Source organism: Bradysia coprophila, chromosome III, assembly GCF_014529535.1.
Source record: "Bradysia coprophila strain Holo2 chromosome III, BU_Bcop_v1, whole genome shotgun sequence".
NCBI lineage: Eukaryota > Metazoa > Arthropoda > Insecta > Diptera > Sciaridae > Bradysia > Bradysia coprophila.
Genome location: NC_050736.1, coordinates 1632808 through 1657449, shown reverse-complemented (window position 1 = coordinate 1657449; position 24642 = coordinate 1632808). Strand labels below are relative to the sequence as shown.

General features: G+C 35.2%; 2 protein-coding genes across 4 annotated transcripts in view; one reads left to right on the top strand and one right to left on the bottom strand.

The window, feature by feature from the left end:
* Positions 1-24642, top strand: part of LOC119077426 (zwei Ig domain protein zig-8) — a 170598-nt gene that overhangs the window by 61316 nt on the left and 84640 nt on the right. The window lies entirely within an intron of this gene.
* On the bottom strand, positions 122-23048 carry LOC119077679 (E3 ubiquitin-protein ligase MARCHF2). 2 transcript variants are annotated; one of them, XM_037184941.1, is made up of 7 exons: positions 22889-23048; positions 16093-16294; positions 13208-13342; positions 4421-4484; positions 4105-4260; positions 3839-3900; positions 124-272 (listed from the first exon to the last, which is right to left on the bottom strand). In XM_037184941.1, exons 1-7 carry the CDS (start codon positions 22899-22901, stop codon positions 182-184), a joined length of 723 nt encoding a protein of 240 aa, XP_037040836.1. In that variant the 5' UTR covers positions 22902-23048; the 3' UTR covers positions 124-181. The 2 variants fall into 2 exon arrangements, with proteins under 2 accessions (XP_037040844.1, XP_037040836.1); XM_037184949.1 differs by lacking the exon at positions 13208-13342 and having other exon boundaries at positions 122-272.

Genomic DNA, 24642 nt, shown 5'->3' with positions numbered 1-24642 from the left:
AATTATTTGTGTGAGATGTATATACGTATGTAGCCGTTTATTAGAAACGGGATTAATTAAGTGGGACATTACGTAATGGGTGGGTGATGTCATAATAAACCTATGGAAGAGGACTAAAAAACACACACACACACGACAATTTAACAGTCCATTCAATTTTATTGTAACGTAAACTTCAGAATTAGATCTTGGAGAGTTCTTGATGATTGAAATTGTTTTTGTTTATAACGTCTGGTAAAATAACTCGAACAATTCTTGATGATCTCCACCATCTATAAGCAAAAACAATACAAATGAATGTAATAAAGAAAAAGTTTATGACTTTCGTTGAAAATGGACGTGATAGAATTTTTTTTAAGTTTTCTTTTTCTGTTAGTTACTTAATGCCCTAGCAGTTGCTGGGAATGTTTTTTTTTGCTTCAGAGAATTCGGTGTTAAGTTTTAAATTCATTCTTAACTTCCATTCCACTGTTTTTTTTCGGTGGTGCAGACAGTCTGAGAAATATCACTTCAGCTAAGATGGTTTCGTGTTTTGTGTATCAAAGTTGGTATAAAAAAGAATTTCGAAACACGAAACCATAAATTTTTTATTGTTATTTTAGAGTGCAAAGCGAATTGAGTTTTTTAACATAAACAAACTATAAAAAAATTTAATTTTTCATTAGTTTTTATGGAAATGGATTTTTTTTCCAAAGAAAATTCTTTCTATGTTGCAGTAGAAATTCGCTAAATTATATGAACATACTTTATCGTAATTACTGCTACACTCTGGACGTGTTAAGCTTTCACACCTTATCTGTTAATTTAAACTATTTGAGCAGTGCTATTACTTTATAAAGTTGCAGAGACACTTCTTTTATTCGAACATAAAAGAAAATGTAGATATTGCGGTGATTGTAGGAAAATTCAATTCAGCGGGTAAATTTGTTACATTGGTTGCGATTAAATTGTGTAATAAAAAAGGTTGCTCGATTCAACATTAGAACTTTAGTCAACTCCCGCTCGTTGATATTCGAATTATGTGCGCTCAAAAGGGGACGAGGGTCATACATAGTCGTCTATGTGTTTATGGCCAAAAGAAAATATATTCTTAGACCATAACACGGGTAGCAAGTAAAAGACGAAATATTCAAATTCTGTCAACTTTTGGTGGCTTTTTATCTTGTAGAGATTCGATGGTACGTCGTACGTGAATCTGGAACGAAGCTGAACCACGCGTGGTGAAATCGAGATTCTAACTCTCGAATCAGTGTTCTTGTTCCCTATGTGTTTATGGCCGAAAGAAAATATATTCTTAGACTCTAACACGGGTAGCAAGTAAAAGATGAAATATTTAAACACAACACGGTGTAGTGTTGAATATAAAAATCTGTTTGAGAGTGAGTACTACATGAATATCCTAAAAAACATTCTACGAGATATGAGTTGTAGCATTGCGGTCAGACATAAATTTGTTTCCTGTAGGAAAATTGGGGAAAAGTGCTATATTAGCACCAAATAATATAATAGCACCAAACGATGTTTAAATCTGTTATTCCTTTTGTTAATCAATACTTAGTGTAGATACAAATTCCTGTACTTCTTTAGTTGTACAGTACATTTCACTATATAAAACATTATTCTGTGTTCATCGTTTATTTTTGTATTGTTGGCGATAACAGATGACTAGCCGTTTCTAGGACCTGTCTCATATTTATAAACGCTTCCTCTTTTGGGTGGGTCAGGTCCCTTGAGTCACTGATTTTCTCAATGGATTTTTGCGATTGTAACAGAAATATCATAAAATGTTCTGCTCAAAGCTGCTCTTGATCTCGCTTGTTATCTTATATTTTTCATTCCTTATTTATTTTATCCTAAACAAATTTTCAGAATACACAAAGCGAACTATGTCTTACATTTTCAAACAAGTGATGCTTCATTCTTATTGTCTGCTAAAAGTCGCTAAAAAAGCGGGCTTCTTGCTTAAGGCCCATCATTGGAAAATAACAGGACAGTGTCCCGAAAATGTATGCAAAAATTTATCACAAAAATTCACCGAAAAAATTCGAAGAAACTCACCTCTAATGCTTTCCATTGTATTCGGGGATAGTCTCTTTAGGTTGCCAAGGCATATTTGAACACTAAAACACTTTTTACTCGATGCAAAAACAAAAAGTTTTTTTTTGTTTTGTCGCGACAAAAACACAGAAAATATTTCGACACAACTGTGACACTCCGCTACTATAAGTACTAGAATGAATGTTTGCTGTGTTCACTTCGGCGGTAAAATATTTCCATTCAAAAAAGTGTCGGACATATTATAAAAATCATGAAACAGTTGACAAAGGGTAGCGTATACATTTAATAATGCTCATCGATCATTTTTTAAAGCTTTACGAGAGCTCAGCGGACATTCTTTCAACGATGGGAGAGCATTTATTAAAAATTTACCCTCTCGTAAGACTCCGCTGAGCGTAAATAAATGTTCGTTCCTCTTTAGTAAGCTAAGAAGACTTCGCGAAGTCTAATTATGCCACCTCTTTGAATAAAAATATCGACTGAGTTCTAATAATTCTCCGCTGAGCTTTAACAAACCTCCGCTGAGCTCTAATAATTCTCCGCTAGGCTTCAGGAAGTGTCCGTTAGGCCTAAGCAAGTTGCAGGAAGGCTTAATGGAGCGAATCGGACACTCAGCGGAGATCTGCCAAAGCTAAGTGGAGTCTTATTAAATCGTAGCAACAGTTATTAGGTATCCGCTGATACTTATTTAGTGTTCGCTTAGCTTCATTGCCTTACTACAACGTGCTAAGGTCTGACGGACTCTTACTGAAGCCTAGTGGATAATTAATAGAGCTCATTAGAGGCTCAGCGGAGAATTATTAGACCTCAGCGGAGAATTATTCGACCTCAGGAAATATTTTTATTCAAAGAGGTGGCATAATTAGACTCAGCGAAGTCTTGTTAGCTTACTAAAGAAGTGGGAGAGGTTACAATTTTAATAAATGTCTACCATCGTTGAAGTGTCGGACACTTTTTTGAATGAAAATATTTTACCGCCGAAGTGAACACAGCAAACATACATTCTAGTACTTATAGTAGCGGAGTGTCACAGTTATGTCGAAATATTTTCTGTGTTGTTGTCGCGAAAAAACAAAAAAAAACATTTGGTTTTTGCATCGAGTAAAAAGTGTTTTAGTGTTCAAATATGCCTTGGCGACCTAAAGAGACTATGCCCGAATACAATGGAAAGCATAAGCGGTGAGTTTCTTTGAATTTTTTCGGTGAATTTTTGTGATAAATTTTTCCATACATTTTCGGGAAACTGTCCTGTCATTTCCCTATGACGGGCCTTAAATAAAAATTAAACTCGTCTGTGCCGCAGATAGTTCACGTTCAATGATTGTTTTACTTTCATCGACACGATATCACGAAAAAAGTTCATATTGGAATTACACCTAGATTATTACTCCGGTATTTTACTCCTTAACCAGAGGAATGTCATTCCTCATCAAATATTTTTTTTAAATCCCTTGAGCCAGGTATCGTGTTTTTGGAATATCTCTAACATCACCCGTCCGTTATAGCCCATCTTTGGAGCTAACCTAAGAAATTTAATTAAAAAAAAAGAAAAGAAAGAACGTCTTTGCAAATCCGTTAAGAATATTACTCATGGAATGAACATTTTGTGACAAATATTTTGCAGTGTATTTCATCCATAAGACCCTGACTTTCAGTCAAGGGAATAGAACAATTACCAAATATTTATGGCAAAGGTAATACAATCCGAACCCGTTGACCTCTAAAACTACTATTTATTAGCGTGTAATAAATCATTTGTGGTATTGATATTGGTACTTACCGATAGAATGGACACAGTTGTTGCCTTATCATAAATATGACAAAGAGTAGGTAAGCCATCAACTTGTTGTACCGGACCGAAAATCAAATGAAAGGATATTATTTATTGAAATCCTACAATGGTTTTTGATGGCAAATATGACATGACACATATCACGCAGATGAATGTCAATTCGCGAAAATTTGAATATAACAGAGTTACAAATTGCACACAATTGATGTCCATTATTCGAAATTTTGCTGAAAAATAAAATAAAATTCACTTACCGACACAACAAGCAGTGCAATGGTAGTTGCCCTCATCCATCGTTCAGAGAATCTATCTTCCTGTCCCTCCGGTATGAAATACTCTAACCCAAAACAAACAATTGCCAGCAAACCCAGAATGATGGCCGTTAATGTTGTACAGAGCATGGCATCAGACTAATAAATTCAAAATAATTTTCGGCTATTACTCTGATTTTGGATTATGGATTTGTTATGAGCAATGATTGAATTGGGACTCGTCATGTTTCGCTTATACGTATTGCGTTTGAATTGTGTTATAAAGCTTAGCAGCCTAAATTTCATACATATAAATTACCTGCATGAGTCCCCGATGGTTTGGGTGTTTATACCACAACCGGATAGCCTGGCAACAGCTATATCTGTGGGTGGGAGTTGATAATAAAAACATATTAAACTCGTTCCGGTGACAATAAAATATTTTGGATAATTGGAATAATTAATATTTTTGTTATAGAATTACGCTAAATGTTGAGTGCTTATTTAATATGCAATGGGTAGAACGTTGTAGTACTGGAATATAATCACACTAAGCGAATCGATGATTTGAGGTTTTAGGCCCAGGTTACACAGAACGGAGAAGTATACAAATCGCATAGTTTAAACGAAATTTTAGTTGAGACAAAGCTTTTATTTAGACTCCTTTCGTGCTATACATTTGTGAATTTTCTCCAAAAAAAAAGTTTTGAAAATTTGTCGACTCTATGTTGAATTGTGTATAGATATGTCACAGTGACACTTACTACTACTACATACTACACGTTCTAGCTTAAAATATGTTACTTGTCGGGCTATTATTTGTATAACAAAACAACAAATTTATAAGCAGGTGCGTAACATACTACCCTTTATTTCAAATGATTTCTTAGCCCACTACTCGTCTGTTTTAGGAACAATGTTATCTCCTTTTCGATGAAGAGGATGGGTGTTAGATCCTCTCATAAGAGATCGAAATTCAATACTAATTCATTAGAAAGATTCGAAATGCTCATGAGTGCTCTATCATAATTTACAGATTAAAAGATGTGTAATTATGACACGAGACCGCACTGAGATTCATACAACGATTTATGCTACAGGCTCTGTAGCAAATTTTGCACATTATGATGCTGAGTTTCATAAATAACTATCACATTGCCCAATCACGTAAAGCACGGTTCGTACATGTTAATTTTTCTTTTGACTTGTGGAAATACCGCCCTCCGCTTCGAGTCGGGCTGTAACGTCACCACACACCAAAATGAAAATTTTTAACCAAGGATGTAATGTACTATAAATCATGTATCTAACATTCTAACATCGCATATTAATCATATCGACTAAAAGGTAATTCAATTGAGCATTACCAGTTGTACGTCCGGTAATTAAAATATTTTTTACCGAGAAATACATTCGAGCAACGCTCGTTCGCTTAATAATATTTGCAAATTGGTTTTGTGTAACTACGTAAAAAGCATCTCTGCTGAATTGTTTTTATTTTCATTTTGTGCTAACGTTTTTTAATGACTTCGGAGAAGTGATACTTTCAACTTTAGTCACCAGTAATTAAAGTATGTTACAACAGAATCTCCTATCCGCCAATTACGTTTGTAATTTTCCATTATAAGTTTAGATGGTGACTCTCAGATATTTTGATGAACAGAAAATTCCATTCGCCAAAGTAAATTTGCTTATATTTTTCTTATATATGTTTGTATGAAAAGAAGAAAATTAATTCGAAAATAACAACAAACTTCGCATCATCATCAAACCATTTTCCATCCAGCGAAAGTTATATATTTTGCTTCGGTAATACTAAACTTCAATATAACAAACATTCGACAAAACTTCCATAACTTCATCATTTTCTCATTTAATCTTCTTCATCATCATTTTTAACATTACAAATCTACCATTTCGACACAAAAATTGCATTAATTTCCCTAATAGCTATTTTATATGCCATGCATAATCTAATTTCTTTGGTTTTCGAAATTGTGTGGTTGATGTTTCTTTATTTTTTTTACTTTTTTTTATTTTGTTTTCTTACAAAATGTTCATTTCTCATGTCAGATACTCGGGATAATATTCTATAAAATAAAATATGGTGCAAAATTTCGTTGTTTACCAGAATTTTTGATGAGCTCGGGAAAAAAAATAAACAACAAACAATAGTCAAACATCTACATATACTACCCCTCAACTTAAATAATGTGCTGTTTATATTTTTCATTGTATTCCGAGGGAACCCAAAATATTTGTTTTATGATAAATTAAATAAGGAAATGGGAAGTTAAATCCATATTTGGGTCACAACTGGGAAAATGTACGATATAAAAATATATGAAACGAAAAGCATCTTTTACCGTCCACGGAGGGGGTTTTCTTTCAACGGAACTTTGTTGAATTTTAAACTACCGGACAATGCTCAACCAGTAACCGAAATACCAAAACAACGAACGCCACTAAACGGATAAAATGAAAAACTTTTGAGCAGAAATGACAATGTGAAAAACTTTTCGACAAACTTAAGGCAATAGATCTTGGTCTTATTTCTGTGTTTATTTTTTACTGTTTGTTTTAGTTTGGAAGTTATACTATCATTTAAAGATTAATGTAACAATCACAGATTTTGATAGATACAAATGAAATCGGTGATTTCATCGAACTTTTTTAATTTAACGATTTGCTAGACTCAGATCAGTAAATTGTATATTAAGAGTAAATGAGCACACAGTTACATTAATAGATGAAAAGGCTGTAAATTTCAGGGCCACATATGAAGATACGCAGGCCACACACCAAATTTGATGATTAAAATGACCGTATCATTATGGGACAAATTGTTTCAGGTTGAAGCAGAATCTGCCCTTAACTTAAATCCAGAAATCCAATGATGTCAACTACAAAGCATACTGATTTCGATCTATTGCCTAGGCCCAAGGCGACTGAATATAATTTTGCAGGACATGAAGTTAACCTGTTCATAGCTCGTAACTAATAAAATATTTTATATGCTACATGCGTCGAAAACCGTTATTTTCATGTTTCAAGCACTACTTTTTTCCTGAATGCTTTTTTGACAGGTTTCCAGCTCGAGTCGGAGGCGAGTGCCGGAATCTAATTCGCTAAATAAGTCTTTTACGAACAAAGTTTTTCCTAAGTCGACCTGAGATGATCCACTTTTAAAATCTTATGTAGATCCTGTTTTGGTCGCCCGAAAAATACGGTATTCCGTGTACTTGTAATCTTTGAACAGCACGACAATCACATAACTAATGCTCACGTCTAAAAAGTTTCTATATAATTTACCACTTTTATGTAAGTTATAATCTGAGCTTAACTGATAAAAACAAATTTGAATAAAAAGTTTTATTTGGAAATATTTGTTCGGAAATGTGTGGAAATTTCTGAAATGTGTAATTACACAATGTGTAACACATATATATATGATGGTGTTGACTGACACAAGGTATATTTACATATAAGTATTTTCTGTGTTATTGTTTTGTCAAAATGTAACTATAGGAGCGATACTATTATCAACTTATATTTGAATCAACGAAACCGTTTCAGTTGCTGCATTGAAAGTACATCATAAAAGCATTAAAAGAAATTTCGGGAACGTATTTTCTTTCATAATAAATAATGATAATGTTGAGGAAAAATATTACATGAAAAGACTTGCAATGTAAAGAAAGGGTTTATGCAAATATCATCATTTTTTGATGTATTCACATTTAGAATTTAAGATTTTGTCGTAGAAATACGAATAGGATAACACGTTCTAGATGTTGTTGATGTGAATTTTATTTTCGATTTTATGGCGAACGAAATAGGAATGGGATTTTTCAATTGATTTATATTATATGAAAACATATGTAAAGCTCTTTCACTAGATTAAGCACTAAATAATTTAATTTTATTGAGCTTTAAAAAAAACGGAATAAAATTGCAAGAAAATTGAATTCGCTGTGACCCATTTTCAATATTTTCTTTAGTACACACAATCCTGAGAAGTTGTTTTGACTATTTTTATGATATTTTGAGCGAAATTTATTGGAATCAATAAAACATTTATTTCCGTTGCTTGTCTTACAGGTATAAACAAGTACAGAGTACATTGAGTATATTGGATTGAATCTATTGCTTCTTGTGACCGAATATGAAGGAAATTTTTTATTATTCTCCTCTATCTGAAAAGTATTCTCCAATGAGAAGGATTAGGTTGTTAAAATTAATTAAAAACAAATATCTTGTAAATTTCGTTATATAGGCGAACAAGAGTCCGGTTACCGATTTAAAGCTTAGTCGGATTTAAATGTTGTTTGTTTTCAATGAATGTACTTCAAATCGCATCCCAAATTATAAAATAACAACTCCGCAGCAGTTGCGTACTATATTCTTATCACTATCGTCTGATAACGAATGAAAATGTATTGCTTCAATAACAGTACTTGATTGTAAATTAATCTAAGTGTTTCCTATATAATCTTCTTCATCAATAGTTTTAAAATTTTGTTGGATGGGAGCCAGAGTTCAGCTAATCGTTTATTTTCATCGCAATCAAATGGCTCACTTCTCGAACGGATACTATTTTCTGACTGTAGCTACACATAGTGACGCGAAAGAGACCTGATTCAAAATTTTCTTCTGGTATACTGTCAAGTGTCAAACTTGACAGAATAACAAAACGAAAATTTGAATTAGGTATCCTTCGCGTCGCTATTTATTGCTAGAGTGAGTCTTTTTGAACACGCGGCAAGCACCCCGTGAAGTCATGAAGATACTTAAATTTAAATGTTTAGTTGCCTAAGCGAAATAGGCGAAATACATCCGTACCGTGAAGGTTCATAACCGTTTAATTTGAAATAGTACATTACTATACCAGTGAAGTTATTTGATATTTGATACGAGATATCAAATTATTTCACGTGTAAAGTATAACGTTTTTCTGTATACGTGAGAGTGTATTGGTGAGCTATGATATGAATCGGTCGGTAGGGAAAGTAAACGGTCGAGAAGGAAAGTAACGGTTGGGAAGGAAAGCACCAACACACTCTCACTATTACAGAAAAATATCTTTCAAAATACCCCAATACACACTCGACATCTTGTGTGTATTGGGGTATGTTGAAATATACTATTACTTACGAGCGAGGAAAAAGGTTTTCACTAGTGATGGAATAGCCACTGCCACATTACCTCACTAGTAAAGTAAAATCAATTATACGTTGAGTAAGAAATTTGTTAATTGTATAAATGTTTGCTCAAAAATGTCTTTGATCGCAGGAATGTCATAGGCATATAGCCTTCTTTTGAAACGGAACGTTTAGGAAAACATTTTCAATTCTATGTTTATTGAAAAAGGTCGTCAGAAGAAAATCTTCGTTTAATTAAGTTACATCTGGATACATTTATCAAAATGATTACTATTAAGGGTAGGTGGGTTTTAATAAGTAGGGAAGCTTAACGTTAAAAATTTAAGAAAACAATTAGTTTAAGGGCGTATGAACGTCTTTACATTACGGAGGTTGAGATTTTCACTTATAATTCTAAGTTGACGTAACATATCATTTATAAGATGACTTTCTGTACACTGTTTATGGTGAAGCTACTTATAAATTTCCAAATTTTACGTGAACCTATAATTATACTGTAAAAGTCGCAATCTCCCTATTTCAAGGAAAACGTGGGTGTCTTTCATTAACGTTCACAAGTGAGCTATAACAAATTTGTAAAAATATTTTCTTCTTAAATAATTTAGAAATTCAGAAAACAAAATCCCAAAATGCCATTTCTACACAAATATTCAAAGCTAAAAATGAGTCTGGACAAATATTCTTATTTCACCTTATATATCTAGATAATGCAATACCGAACCGTTTTCAAAATGCCGGTATTCGGAATTGGATTTTTTTTTTCGGTAGGCAACGAGAGTATTAAGCTCAAGCCATTTCCACCAGTGAAAAAAAAATCAGAAGTGTGGAGAGGAGAGCCGAGCGATTTTTTAAATCGACAAAAGCCTCGAAATAGATTGTGGAAATTGTTACAGTCACTACCCCAAATATCAACGATGGCGCAGCCTTGCAACTCGGTCGTTTGAGCTCCAAAATTGAAAAAAAAAATTCTTAGGAAATTTAAATTTTCGATCATGAAGATATTGTTTGGTGAAGTGTCGGACCGACCTGCCGATAGCGTCAATCACTCAAGAGTTCTGTGAAATAGAAATCCACAATCTTGAGGTGTATCAACGCACTTCAAGCAAAAGTGCTATTAATGACAGCTGCCAAATAGAGTACTATTTTGTATGAAATTTTATCCACACTCTTTTTACAGTGTAAAATTTTGTGTGGAGCACTGTCAAGTTTCAGTACCATATTAATAGTACCACTTTAGCTTGAAGTGCGTTGGGTGTATTCAACACAGGGCCTATTTTAGTGAATTAAAATACCCGAAAATTCAAAAATTTTATTTGTTCGTGAATCTCAAGAATGATCATTCAAAATTGTTCGACTGGCTCACACATGGTCGAAAACAGTTGAAAAATTCAATAGTTGTTCAATATGTGGCCTTGGAAGTAAATAGATTAAAAAATGACTAGAAAAATGGAAAGATTTAAGGAATTAATTCCCTTAAAATAGGCCTTGTTCAGCAACCAATGGATATTAATTCAAGAAATCATCTTTTGATGGTGTTAGCGATCGCCTTCATGCAAACTCAAAAGTATAACAACATCGCAATGTTATTTTCAAAATTTAAGTTGGAAGAAAAACCCTGTCTAGTGCGATAACTCAGACTAGTTTCAATTAATTTGGCGTAAATTTTCTTTTTTTGCTTTTAACATCTTTCAAAAATACTTGGCTAGACTTCGGTCGACGTTCAAATTTTTGTTACCCAAATTTATTCTCATTTAAATTTTTTACAATAAATTAAAATCAGAAGGAATGAAATCAAAATATAAATCTAATTCGAAATTTAGTGACAGAAGAGTGTTTTCAAGACTTTTTCTAATTCTATTTCGGTTAAAGTAAATTTCAAGTTCACGACTTCTAATTCTCCGCAAGAAAAAATCTTTCCAAAACTGATCGTTTCCCACCCAATTTATGTCTAGATAAATCGACGTAATTGTGTTACGAGGTAAGACGACGTCGAGAAGTCCGTTTAAGTCATTAAAGTATCCCCAGGACCAACCGTCTGCCGTGTGTATCCAAATGTTGGTAATATTATCAAATAATTGTTGAAGCCATTCAGGTGCGGATAACGACATCAAATCGGCAAAATCGTTGAAGTTTATCATATATGCAGATGACGCCCTCGAGATGTATCTAATGGTGTTGCATTCACTTCCGACGATTAAGTTCCTAAAATATCGAAGAGCTTTCGTGAATTCGTCTATAGTTTCATCTTCACTTCTATATATGAGCCCATGTGTTTCGATTCTTTGAGTGAAAACTTCAGCTGCAAGTCTGTTCCATCTTTTGCTGACTCTTGAACATTGCACTAATTCGAAATTATTAAGTCTTGCAAAAACTGTCTGCAGTGATTCGTCGTCGAAGTGGTCCAACTGCATCAACATCGCAATAATTTATTTGGTATACAAAATATGTTAAACTTCGTAAATTTTGAAAACGTTAAATCGATAGAGCAAAATATAAATTTGATTTTCGAAAAAGACTATAAAATGCAAGGCATTACTAGATTCCTTGGCTAGACTATTGTTGCAAGAGTCCTTTTTTATTTTACTCAAAAGACGTGAGGCGAAGTGAACTTTACTTTACGGCAGGTAAACTTTACCGCAAGTTTTTGTGTAACATGCCTTATAGACCAGTGTTCCGCGTGTTTTTGAGTCCCTCATAAGGCCACGGATTTTCATGGATGGTAAAATGAGGAACTCAAAAGCACGCGGGGCACTGGTCTATTACTTAAAAATTGGATAAATGTTGGAAATGGTACTTCTTGTGTGTAAATTTAGCGATCTGAGTCGAAGCCTAGGTCGGTAACACGCAAGACGTAATGTACCATTATTTCACGTAGAGCTGCAAAGTAACGCACTATCGGTGAAACATCACCAATTTCTCAATCGAAGACCTGTGAGTGAGAAATCAGTAATATAGCAATGTGTAAGCAGTAAATCCGAATAAAAACTCGACGTAATCCTTCTATTGCTTTATGCATGCGTTTTTGAATAAAATGAATTGAAATTAATCTGAGAAAACTCTGAATATTCTAGTACTAAAATTACTGATCAAAACCAGTAGTCGGTATTGGATTTCGCCGAATTAACATCCCCTTTAGTTATCAGCATTGCCTTTAAAACAATTCGACCTCGATATTGATGTACACGAAAATGCAAAAGTCGCACTAGATAGAATGACGTAACAACAACTCAATAGGATGAAATAAATACGGGCCGGATTATTGAATGAAGCCTTTGTGATTATACTAATATTTGATTGATGGTACGGCACTTAATTCGTATTACGTGTATTTCACTTGATTCACGATTCTGATTTCCATTTTGTTATCCACATTCAAACATAATAAACTCACATTCATATGCTAGATAGTGTGCGGTTGACGTAATTACAAATGATGCCGTGTTATCATAATCTGAATTGGAAAAATCGTGAAAGTGAAAAAAATATATAAAAATTCTGTCAGAATGTTGTCAGCATTTTCCGAATTCCCGAAAATATGTCCTTCCGCGCCGCATGCATTATAAATACATAATCGTGGGCTATATATTCGAGACGGTTCAATGATGGTCATAATTAATATTTCAAAACTTATGCACGAAGAATTTCTGCCTTCACATTAAATCGGAAAGTGCAGTTCTTTGGTGCCGGTGTAATATTAATATGTGTTCAGATTAAGGAAATACTTCACTCAAATTAATATCACTTGACATAATTTTCGTATTTTCAAGAGAAAGTTTTCCTTTCGAAAGAAGTGGCTTAGCAAGTGAAGCATATCACAAGTATCGTCCCTCATTCTAGTCATATAATATGCACCAATAATATTATGTTTCCAGCCCACAACTATTCTACTTTTAATTATCATTTCTGACTTTATCATGGTTTTTCATTTTATACTCGAAACCAACCTTAATGTGTATTTTGTTCGGAATCTGAACATGCACAGCTCGCAATGCAAAATTCCAGCACGACTGAGCCAACGCTCCAAACACTGTTTGTGTACATAGTAAAGAGATCCTTTGCAGTCACATGGCGAAATAAATCTGAAACCACACGAGAAAAAAAAAACTTGAAATTTGTTGGTTTTTTATGTTCTGTTAGTAAAAGGGATGTACATTTTTATCGCTAAGAGAAATTGTTGTACACGATAATATTCGTAATCTTTTTGTTCGTTCTAGACTTGTGTGCTCTGAAATGAGTGTTAGTTTTCAATATTTTATTTAAGTAAGGGTTAAAGCAATCTAAATAAGTGAAAAGGATTGTGTTCGGAAGGAAACGGTGCTACAGAATTTTTTTTTTGTAAAATGAAGAAAATTTACAGAGGCGTTCTTCGAAGTGCGTGCTCACAGATCTCGTAATTTCGTAGATTTATTCTTTTAGAAAAAGAAAGCGTATGATCATCGACTTATAACAAATAAATCTGTTACTTCTTTTGTTCAAGGTATCGCTCTGGGTTCCGTTACTTTTGGTTCACTGACGTAAAGTTACGAGGACCTATAAAATGTAATATTCCATCAGAACTAAAAGTTTAAAGTATCGAGGTGTTGCGGTATCAGCACTCTGAACGATTTTTAGAAATAGAGTTTTAACGTTATACAGAAGGTAACTGGTAATTGTAACAAAAAGACAAAACGTTCAAAGAATAACGTTACAACTGGTATCGCTTTCAAATTCATATCAACCAAAGGCCGTGGCTTATTGCTCTTGATGCTGTCGCTGAAAGATCATTTTCCGTTCCTGAAAGCTTAAGGATAGTGTCGAAAATTGGTGATCCGATGTACCAAATTCAAATTTCCGTTGAAATGACATGAGGGAACCAAAAATAAGATTTTATATTTTTGTTATGTCACTTCAATTTACTTCACAATAGAGTGGAGTCTAACGTAGACTGTCTACAAGTTATGTCATCCTTAAATTTTAGAGTACCGTACGGGTATCTTCGTTATAGTCATAGTCACACCGATGTTCGAATTGCGATTTATTTGTGAACAATTTAAATTCTCATGGTTTAAGTTTTAGCGCTATGGGTAACTTTATTATGTGTGTTTGTGTGTACTGCATACGATACGAAAATGAAATAAATTTTTCCAGAAAAAGAGAAGGGTGTATCAAACCAATCGTTTTATTTTTCAAAAACAAAGAGCAGCAACGAATTTAGTTTCTTTGAACTGAAAAATAGATTTTTTTTGTTAAGTTGAAGTTGAAATGTGTTTTTTGAACGTTTTCGTGTTGTCGAAAAATAGGAAAAAGATGTTTAAACAACGATTTTCAGAGCTATTTCACTTAATAAGTTTGAAAAGTTACATCATTTTCATTTCTTGTGTGCAAAATGGAACATTTGGTTGTTGTTTGCCATTGTACGTTTAGTTTTCGGGTAATGTGTTTTTGGTTTGGAGTAACTATTTTCGATTACGTGGTACATGCATTAAGACTGTGGAGTTGCAGAAAATAATGAGAACATTACTGTATAAATCATCTGTTATCGACAACGACGACAGAAAGAGACACCATGACTAATATGCTCTTATATACCAAATTCAGATGTTAAAGTAAATGAAGTAGAAGATCTCGCTACCATCTTTTAAAAGTTGTAGATCAAAAGAATCGATAGTAATACTTGCCGCTCAAAAATCATGCCCTTAGATTCTTACTTCCAATTGTCGATGTTTTCTAGGGTAATTTTAATTTCTGCAGGTTTCGGTAGTAAGCTGACATACGCTGTTGTTTAATCATTGTTATTTCGACTATAGTGTTATTATATGCCTTGCATAAAATAAAGATGTCCAAACAAGGATGTAATTAATTATCTGCTATGGTTTTAAAGATTGGGCGAACCTTTAATCAATAGAAGTAGTAGATGCTCTATATATATCCTATCACTCTTAGCATTAAGAACATCGGAACTATACAGAACTTCTATATAACCCATCATACATAAAGGAAAGCTTAATCGAGAAGCTCCCTCAGAAACAGTCCTTCTATGTATGGCGACCAGGAATGAAGCTAACTAAGCAATACGTATTTGGATGAGAAATGTCGGATATTGTTAATCTTATTTATAGTGAAACGTGTACTTGTTCATTTAAAAGTTTAACGTCATATCGTTACATTTTCAAGACATTATAACTAATGCAAAATTTTCAAACAACCCAATTCTATGTCAGTAGTGTACCTCTTTTGCCACACTTAGTAAGTATATCTTTTGAAAATGTTTTCATTTTTATCACGAGGTTATGCAATACATTTGAAACGATATCCACCACAAGGTCTTCGCTTATAGAAACTTGTGCACAAAGAGTACGTGAATTGAACAATGTTCCAAGATTTGAACAGGTCTTTTTCCAAAGCACTGAACAGAGCTTAAGAGAAGAAAAATCCTGTTTAATATGGCACCAAAAAAATACATTTTCAATGACTTTAATGACATTTCAATCTTGAAGAAATATGTGGGCGATTATGTAAGCTACACATGAGTGGCGATTCTATTGTTGATTATTTTTGGTGTAGAGTTACACTTGATTTTCTGGATACAAATGGCTGAAGGGGCAAAGAAATAGAATGTAATGTCGTGAACAACATTTTAGCTAACCTGTTTTATAACTAGATTGGTTATCCGTCATCAGAATCTGTATACAATGGATGGATGAGTGTGTGGGTGGATGTGGAAATACTTTGGTTGTACATACATCTTCTGAACGGAAATTAATCTTGAAACTTTAATTACATTATGACATTGTTCCGATAAATTTGAATAGCAGCGAGAATAGTAGGCAAGAATGCATTATTAACAAACCTTTCAATCTGATCACAATTGTAGCAAATTCTGCAGAGGAATAGATCCTTTGTTACGGTAATTCTAGAATCTTCCACCAGTTCTGACTCGTATCCATCGTACGTATTATGTTGCGTATTTTCTGAATTTGAAACATTTCGATTTTCGTTCAACATTTCAACTCTTGTCACTGGTGCTGTTGTTGTTGATAATGTAGTTATACCTTGAGGAAAAACATAAATAAACCAAATTACAATAAAGCTTAATTACGTCACGAAATTTTATTGTGCTTATATGTTTGTGTAGGGTGCTTCAGTGTAACAGTAGTTATCCCGTTAAATATTTTGACACTTCTCAGTGGGTAAATATCAGATAACTTTTGAAATTAGAAACTAATAGTCATTTGAATGTAGATTTATTGAAATCTCAAAGAACCAAAATCTAATAGAGAATTTTATGAAGTGAAGAAACGGAAAATCATTTGCTCTTGACAACAAAGATAATAATAATGATCTCTAGTCAGTGTTACCTTAATGTATACAAGACATCTGTTAAAACTAATGAAGTAAAAGATTTTGTAAAAAAAATTTAATAGTATGTATTAATAAGTGGGGTGTTACAGCCCGACCCGAAGGGGAGAGCTGTATTCCCCACTTGTCAAATAACAACTTGGAACCTCGTAAGTACAATGCTTTACGTGATTAGGCAATGTAAATGCAAATGAAACATGCCGTAACACGTAAAACTTTTTAAATGAAGAATAGAAGTAACAGATTTAATATTTATGATAATTCGCTTGTCACGAGCTTATTAAATTGTGTTTACAGTGTACATATATTTAATAGTAGATTTAGACTTACAATTTACAAAAATCACAAAACAAATATCACAAGACGATTGAATCGCCACGCTTAAAATTAATTTAGAAAAATTTCACTCTTAAAAATGACTAGGTTAAAACGGGAGAAAGGAAGAATTGGAATGGGAATCACAAATAATAAATCTCCTCTAAATTAGTGTCCGCTGGGATTGTGCCCAAGACGGCCGCAGCATTCCCTCTCTGTATGGCGACACTAATCCGTTGCATAAGGAAACTCGTGGAACGTTTTTCCCCCGTAATGTTTTGTAGCAACTCACCGATACGCCGAATCAGTTTTAATCCGGCTTCACCGACCGTGCCCAATGTCTCGATGCATACTGGAACGACATGGAAGTTCTGCACCAAATTACGATACAACCATAGCTTGTGCGCCTCACGTTTCCGGGCGGCGTGACCTGCTTTTCTCGAATTGCCACTGACGTACGACCGGGCAAGAGTGTCTGCACAAGTGAAATCCCACACCAGTGGTTTTCCGTTGTGCCAAGGTACTAGTGTGAGCCCGTCCGGTTTTTTGCCATCAGACCGATTGCATCCAGTCGGTTCGAGCATTGCTGGCACTTTGCTGGTGACTAGGGCTCGTTTAAGTAAATCGTTGACAATTGCGTGTCTTGCGTATCGACCGGCGCTGTATTTGCAACTCAATCCGTGGAGGCCCAGCTCATCCACTTGAACACCGCAAACGCAAGTATGTGGTACGCACAGTGGAAGTCCCAAACGTAGTGATATGGCGATTCTAAACGATTGGTCGTCCAGCAAGGTGCCGAGCGATGAAAACGGAAATGCGTTGAGCCATGCGCCCGCTTCGCTGCCGATGTTTGCTAATAGACGTGCCTTTGATGAGACGGACGAACATTTCTCCGCTAAGTCGTGCTGTTGTCTTGAACACAATGCTAAGTCCCATTTATGTTGGAATTTTCGGTCAGATTCGGGTGGAAAGTCCGACTGAGATATTGACGCCCATGCGCCCAATGCTTCGACTGCTGGGATGTCCGACGACAATGAAAACGACGGAACGATGCTGCCTACCAAGTCCGTGACTGAATGAACTGATCCCAAGAAACTAGAGTAGCATAGGTTAGTGGCGTTTCTCAGGCCCAGTCCGCCCAATTTGACTGGCAAAGTTGCTTCGTCCCATGAGTTACCGGCAAAACGGCAATTCACTATTCTTTCCATTGCTGCTTTCAGTGTTCGGTCGTATTCCTCTAGTTCGGTCAGAGCGTTCCAACACGGCGTCGTTCGGAGCAGATAGTTGAGCTGTGGGATGGACAGCGAACTACGAAGCAAGCAGTACGAGTGGTGCGAATTCAATTTTTCCATACGACCGACCATTGTTCTAAGTTTGTTCAGCTTTCGCTGAATTGCCGATTGAATTCCTGAAATTGTCAGTGGGGAGCCCAACAATTCGATGTCGTCCGGACGCTCGACGATTCCTGGTGCAATTTGGTTGAGAGTTTGCAGGATGTGGGCGCGCTCAGCCAAGTCAGTGACTCCCAAAATCTTGACCTCACATTTTGCAAAGTTTAGCTGAGGACCGACGTCGGCCGACTTCGTTATGACTGTTTGTAAGTCTTTAATTACCACTTCCGGGGTGCCGCCGATCGTGCCGTCGTCCATATACCAAATGTTGAATTCGGCTTCTAGGCTTTCGATCATGTCTTGAATTCCGAGGCAAAACACCGCTGGGCCGCACGGGTCACCCTGTTGACAGCCCCTTTGAGATAACATTGTGAAATCGCCAAACGACAGCCATGTGGGTTGCTCGTAGCACTGTCTCATGAATGGGAATATTTCGGGACATTTATCCTTGACTGATTGTAGCATGGGATGCCTCTCCATTTCGTTATACGCATTCTTGAAGTCTAGTTTGACTAGCACTTTGGTCGATGAATGTCGGGAATTCACATAATGTCGAGCAGCGTGAACACCTGCTTCTGCGCCGCCGCGAGTCCCAAAACCTATTTGCTTTGGTCGAAGGTCGCTTCCAGTTTTTTCTGCGATTCTTGAGCTTGCTATTCTTGAGACGAGCCTCCTGGCAGAGTTCCCGATGGCGATTGGGCGTATGTTGTCGTCTTTTTTGTTCAATCCACATAACGTTGCCCCATACAAGAAATATGTTACGTGATTGGGGACTAATCCGTTCAAGCAAAAGTCTGAGAAATTACCCAAAGCTTCCAGAACCCTTTCGCCGTGTTCGCCTGTTTCCTTGCCGATGATGTCCTTCAAATGTTGAGGCCTTATCCCGTCCATGCCGCCCGAACTACCTGCTGCGAACCCCATCACAGCCTTTTTGACTTCTGTTGCGGTGACAGGTTGAATGTCTATGGGTGATTCTCCTTCCAAATCGACCGGAATTGTGCCCGCCGGATGCTTATCCAGCAATTTTTGGTACGTCTCGATGCTGATCGGAGCTATTGTATCGTTGGACGAGAGTATTCGAATGGCCCCGGCGATGTCGCCGTCGCACAATTTTGCCTGAACCAATTTGAGTCGAATCGCTTCGGCGTCTTTCGCAGTTTTTGATCTTTTTCGTCGTTGCAATTTAGCCAATATATTTTTCTTGAAATCGTCAACTGGCATGTGTTTTACTGACAGCCACGTCTCCAGGTTCCGTTTCACAATCGTAGCGATGGACAGGTTCTTTGTTAATTTATTTTTCTTATCCGGTGATTGCAGCGCAATATACGCGAAGCTGAATAGGTGGAACCATGTCGAAATGGGTGCGTCTTTTTGCAAGCAAGCGGTAACTAACTTGGAGAATTCAATCGCGACTTGGATTCGGGCCGCTTTGGGAATTCGCTTCATGATGGGTGTGTGGGCTCTAACTGTTTGCACGAAAGTTAAAAACTCGTTCATCTGGTCGAGGTAGGATCCCAAACTGGTTTGGTGGTTTTGTTCCGGTGGGTCTGTGTCGGTTTCCACAGTGGACATTGGAATGGTCGATTGTCCACTCGGCACTGCGTGCTTCTTGGTAGTGTAGTGGATTTTCTAACATCGTCATTTCACTTTGTTTTGAAGTCTGCGCTTTTTGTCATGAGATGGATGATATATTTAACATTAACATCCCTAGGGATGTATTCTTTGTTTTTTAGTCGTGTGTATAGTTGTGCCCTAGGAAAAAACATGAAAAGGCACATTTGCGTTTGATTATTGAGCTTAAGCTTGCCTTAGATTAACAAAACTCTTTTTTTCTCCCTAGACTAGATAAATAACTTAAGTGAAGTGAACGAGCTCGTAACGAAAAGTCACTTTTCGGTGAGATCGTATCAGAAAAAAATGATTATCAATTAAATGATAATTGTTCAGTGTTTTAAGTTATTAAAGGCAGACTAATAAGTTCGTTAAGCATACTGCTATATTAGAATCGTTTGGAGTTCCTACATGGTAGCTGAAAAAAGGCGATAACATTCAACTGAAGAAGACCTTACCTCAACCCGTATGCACAGAGAAGGAAAAAACAGTGAACAAGTCCTTCGTCACCAACAGAAGATAAACCATCACAGAGGCACCGAACCTATCTAATTTTGGATCTTTTGGTGACAGTAACAACAACAACAACAACGTTCGTTCATTCATTGCGACAATGCACAACGATCTTGTACCAATACAAATCAAACTAAGGATATGGAACTCCCAGTGAAAACCGAACCTTTCCAGGCTTTTGGTGCTCATATGAAATTTCGTTGGACGAGGAAACCATTTTGATCACATCACTCATTTACCGAAACCAGCAAATTGGAACTCACAGTCAAATCCGAACCTTTCTTAAGGTCTATCGGAGAATCGATTGAAGTGAAAGTCAGTGTTTGATTAGTCAAAATTTTCTGTTTCATGTTAAGAATGCATTGTAAATTCCAGTCATTTTGTTACGAAGAACTCTATACGAGTAAATAAATTAATAAAATAAATCGCAAGAGTATCACTACGAATTGGTGCCTTCGCACGGACTACCTGCAAAGCCAACGTTTTTTTTTTTGCTACATAAATGTTTTGATTTTAAAGAAAATACTTTACAAGTTTTCATAAATAACTTTCCTACTTTGCGGATTAAAATTTAAACTTTCCAAAATGTGAAAGTAGTTAATAGTCTGCAAGAAAAAGAATTAAAATTTGAGAACTGAACTAACTTTGTTATTTTACTAAAATTCAAAGTAAGTGTTCACGTTCTCGAGATAAAACAACAGGACTCTGGAGAGGGATTACGGCATCAGTTCTCTTTTCTCCATTCTATCCCAACTCTACCGATTCAGTATTTCATTTCGATTTCGAAACTAGGAAAATCACTGAAAGATTCTCACTCGATTTTAGTGAAATACTGAATCGTACTCTATCGGTAGAGTTGACATATAATAGAGGAAAGAGAACTGATGCCGCAATCCCTCTCCTGTCAAAAGAGCAAACTGCATCATTACTTACATTATTCGTATTGTCAATAAAAGTTGGAATTGTGTGTCACATTCGTTTTTTAAAAGGAGGAAATAGTTGTCAGATGCTCTTTATATCAAACTATGCATCTCGTAAATCTCACTTGTACTTAAGTTAAAGAAGTTTGTTATAAGCCACCGTCATACGCGTATGAGTAACGCTCGGTTGTGATGAGAAAAACCTACGAGATGTAATTCTTTATTATTGTTTTTCACACAAAATTTAGATTATCCTTGCTTCACATACACCCACAATAGATATATCATTTATGTTATCCGTCACCCAACACACTCACCCGTACACTCGCAAACGTGTTATCGTATAACAATGTTCAAGTAATTTAATTAAGTTGAAAATTTACGAAAATCACATTTTGAAAGTGCCATTAAAACTCCAACTACATTGAGCCGTTTTCCCACTGATACTTTACTATTGTATAATATTGTGTGAGAGAAAGTGTATAGTTAAAGTCATCATCAAATATCTTTATATTCCCAGTCTTTATAGATGGGTTATATGTTATACGGCTGACATAATAATAATTGTTGCATAACAAGTTTTCTAAGACATCCCAGCGCTTTACGTTTTGAAAGTTTTCTGTTTGTTTATTATGGTGATGATTTTCTATATTATATAATTCCAACTTCTTGTTTATTTGATGGAAAATATGAGATATGTAAAATGCGGCAATGTATTTCATGTGTTACGTACAGTCTTAGTGGCACTTTGAGCATTTCCAAAAATTAAATTATCCGTACTTGGTAAGATGTATTTATATATTATTGTGTGTGTGTGTGTCTACAGGAATGTAAATTAATCTACAAATGTCGGCAAATACATACACACATTATACTACTAACTTACAAGTTTGCAATTTCAGAATAGGGTTTCACAGATATGCCTGGTGGTACAACAAGAAAATTCAATTGGGGATGCTTGGGATTTTAGGGTCTAATAAGTCATTTTATCTATATACATTCAACGAAATTATAGTCACTTTGGGTTGTATAAAACAAATATATAAACGAGGTGGTATTTCAAATAGAATGCGGTGTAATTATTGTAGATTATTTATGCAAAATAGACAGACTGTTAATCATGCGATGGTAATCGTTTATTTAATTTAATTCGGTAAAATCTTTACGGACAGAATAGTAAGATGCTTAGTTACCTGATGTGCGAACTGGCGCAGAACACAAAGGGTTATGTGAAGCATAATTAATTTAATTAATTGAAATGAAGTACACCATTGAAGGATTATCGCTCCGAAGTTAATTTTATATTTGAGCTGACTGGGTCTGAGAACTCAAGGCCATTTTCTAATTCATAAATCATTCGGCAGCTCTAATTAGGTGTAAACGTAAATCCATGTGTCTGCATTTTCTAAACCACCACTTATCTACTTGACACCCTTGACTGACGTTTCGATTCTACAAATCGTACTATTTGGTAGAAACTTCGCACTTATAATCTTCACAACAATCATTCATCTATCTACATTCAAATTCAGCTCACCATTTTCATTCATTGTATAATCACGAGTAATTACGATCGACGAGTATACAGCGCAGTAAAATGTTTAATAGATAATGGCAAGCACAAAATTTAATTGAAAAATTCAATAAAAAATTCAATTTTTACTAGAAAAAGACAAAAAGAAATGACTCGAATTAAAGACCCGACTACTTTTGCGGTTTGTTTGTGTCATGTAAATAAAAAAAATAAATTGAATACACGTTAGAGGGACAGTCAGAAAAAAGGAATCACCACCTCTACGTGTCTTCTCGTCATCGTGACAACGTGAAATTCGTCTTTGATGAAGCAAGGAAAATTTTCGTTTCTTTTTATAATTGGTGTTTATTCATTTGACATCCCTGGAATGGGATTCTTTTTTCAATTTACTTTTGTGTAATTGAAAACGTTTTGGAAATTAGCCTCTGAGAAAAAAAAAATACTTCGGATAGGTATGGTAGCGTGAAATGTTTTTTTTTCTTCTCTCGTAAAATCTTGTTTGATCTCTTAGATTTTACGATGAGCTAGCATCGTCTTGTATTTCTTTGGAAAATTTTTGTCAATCCTGTGTCCCATACCACACACCATTCTTCATCCTGTTTCAACTGCTATGGGTTTATTAAAGGCAGAACACGCGTAAAACCACCCATTAATTTTCAAAATATTTATCTTTATAGCTGAAGGGAGGAATTTAAGTAAATGCTAGGGATTAATGAAATTAAATTCAATTAAACTGCAAAGATGATGGCATCGCAATTTTTGGTATAATATAATGATACATTCATGTCGTGTTTGTATTTTATATACGTGAATAGAGAAGGATACCGAAGCCAAATGTAAAACATTGTTAGGCAGCCGAATTTATTTTCAATTACTGTATACACCATAACCCGCATCACAAAACCTTTTTTTTCCCCTCCTATACAATGTTATTTTAATCGAAAGGTAAATAGCTAGTGCTATTATTAAAAATGGCACGAAAATTTCTCCGGCAAACATTTAGGCCATTGTGTACGCAACGACAAAGTAAGAATGAAATAACCCAAAATGTTTCATTGCTTTGGTCTCCTCTGGTCCTGGATATAATAACCTACTTAGCAGAAATTTGCCTCTTTTATACGTAATAGATTCTAATTGGCAATTAATTTTTTTTATTTTGAATTTTCACTTCATAAAATCATTATGCTATCATTTGTGAACACAATTTCATTTAATCTTCTTTGCATTAGCTCTCTTGCTATAATTGTACTTCTGTGTGAAAATATGCGTCATTTAGCTCATTAGCTCATTTTCGTCTTTATGAAATGCAAATTTATATAAAATTTTATAAGCCTCTTATAGTTAATGGCTTCTTCAGTGACATAATTCAGTTTGGTCAATGTACCGAACACGTGAAGTAATTGGACAACCGCAAGAATAGTCAATAGCCAGATAATGGAGATCAAGAATGAAGGTGGTAATAGTTGCATGATTATGCAATTTTCTATGTTAATATTAGGAACATTGCAATTTACTTCAGCTGAAAGCCAGCTGGTCCTTTACAGTAAGGCTCAGACAGGTCAGATCGAGCTGAAAGCGGAATGTGATTATAACTGAACCTGAATTGAAAATTTTTGAGCCCGACATGACATGAAGAAGATATTGTCGAAAAACTGAAAAACTTCTGGAGAATACGAAGAAAAAAGCTAATTTCACTGAAATTTATGTCGGGCTCAAAATTCATAACTTTTTCAGCGAAAGTTTATGAAAATCGGCTT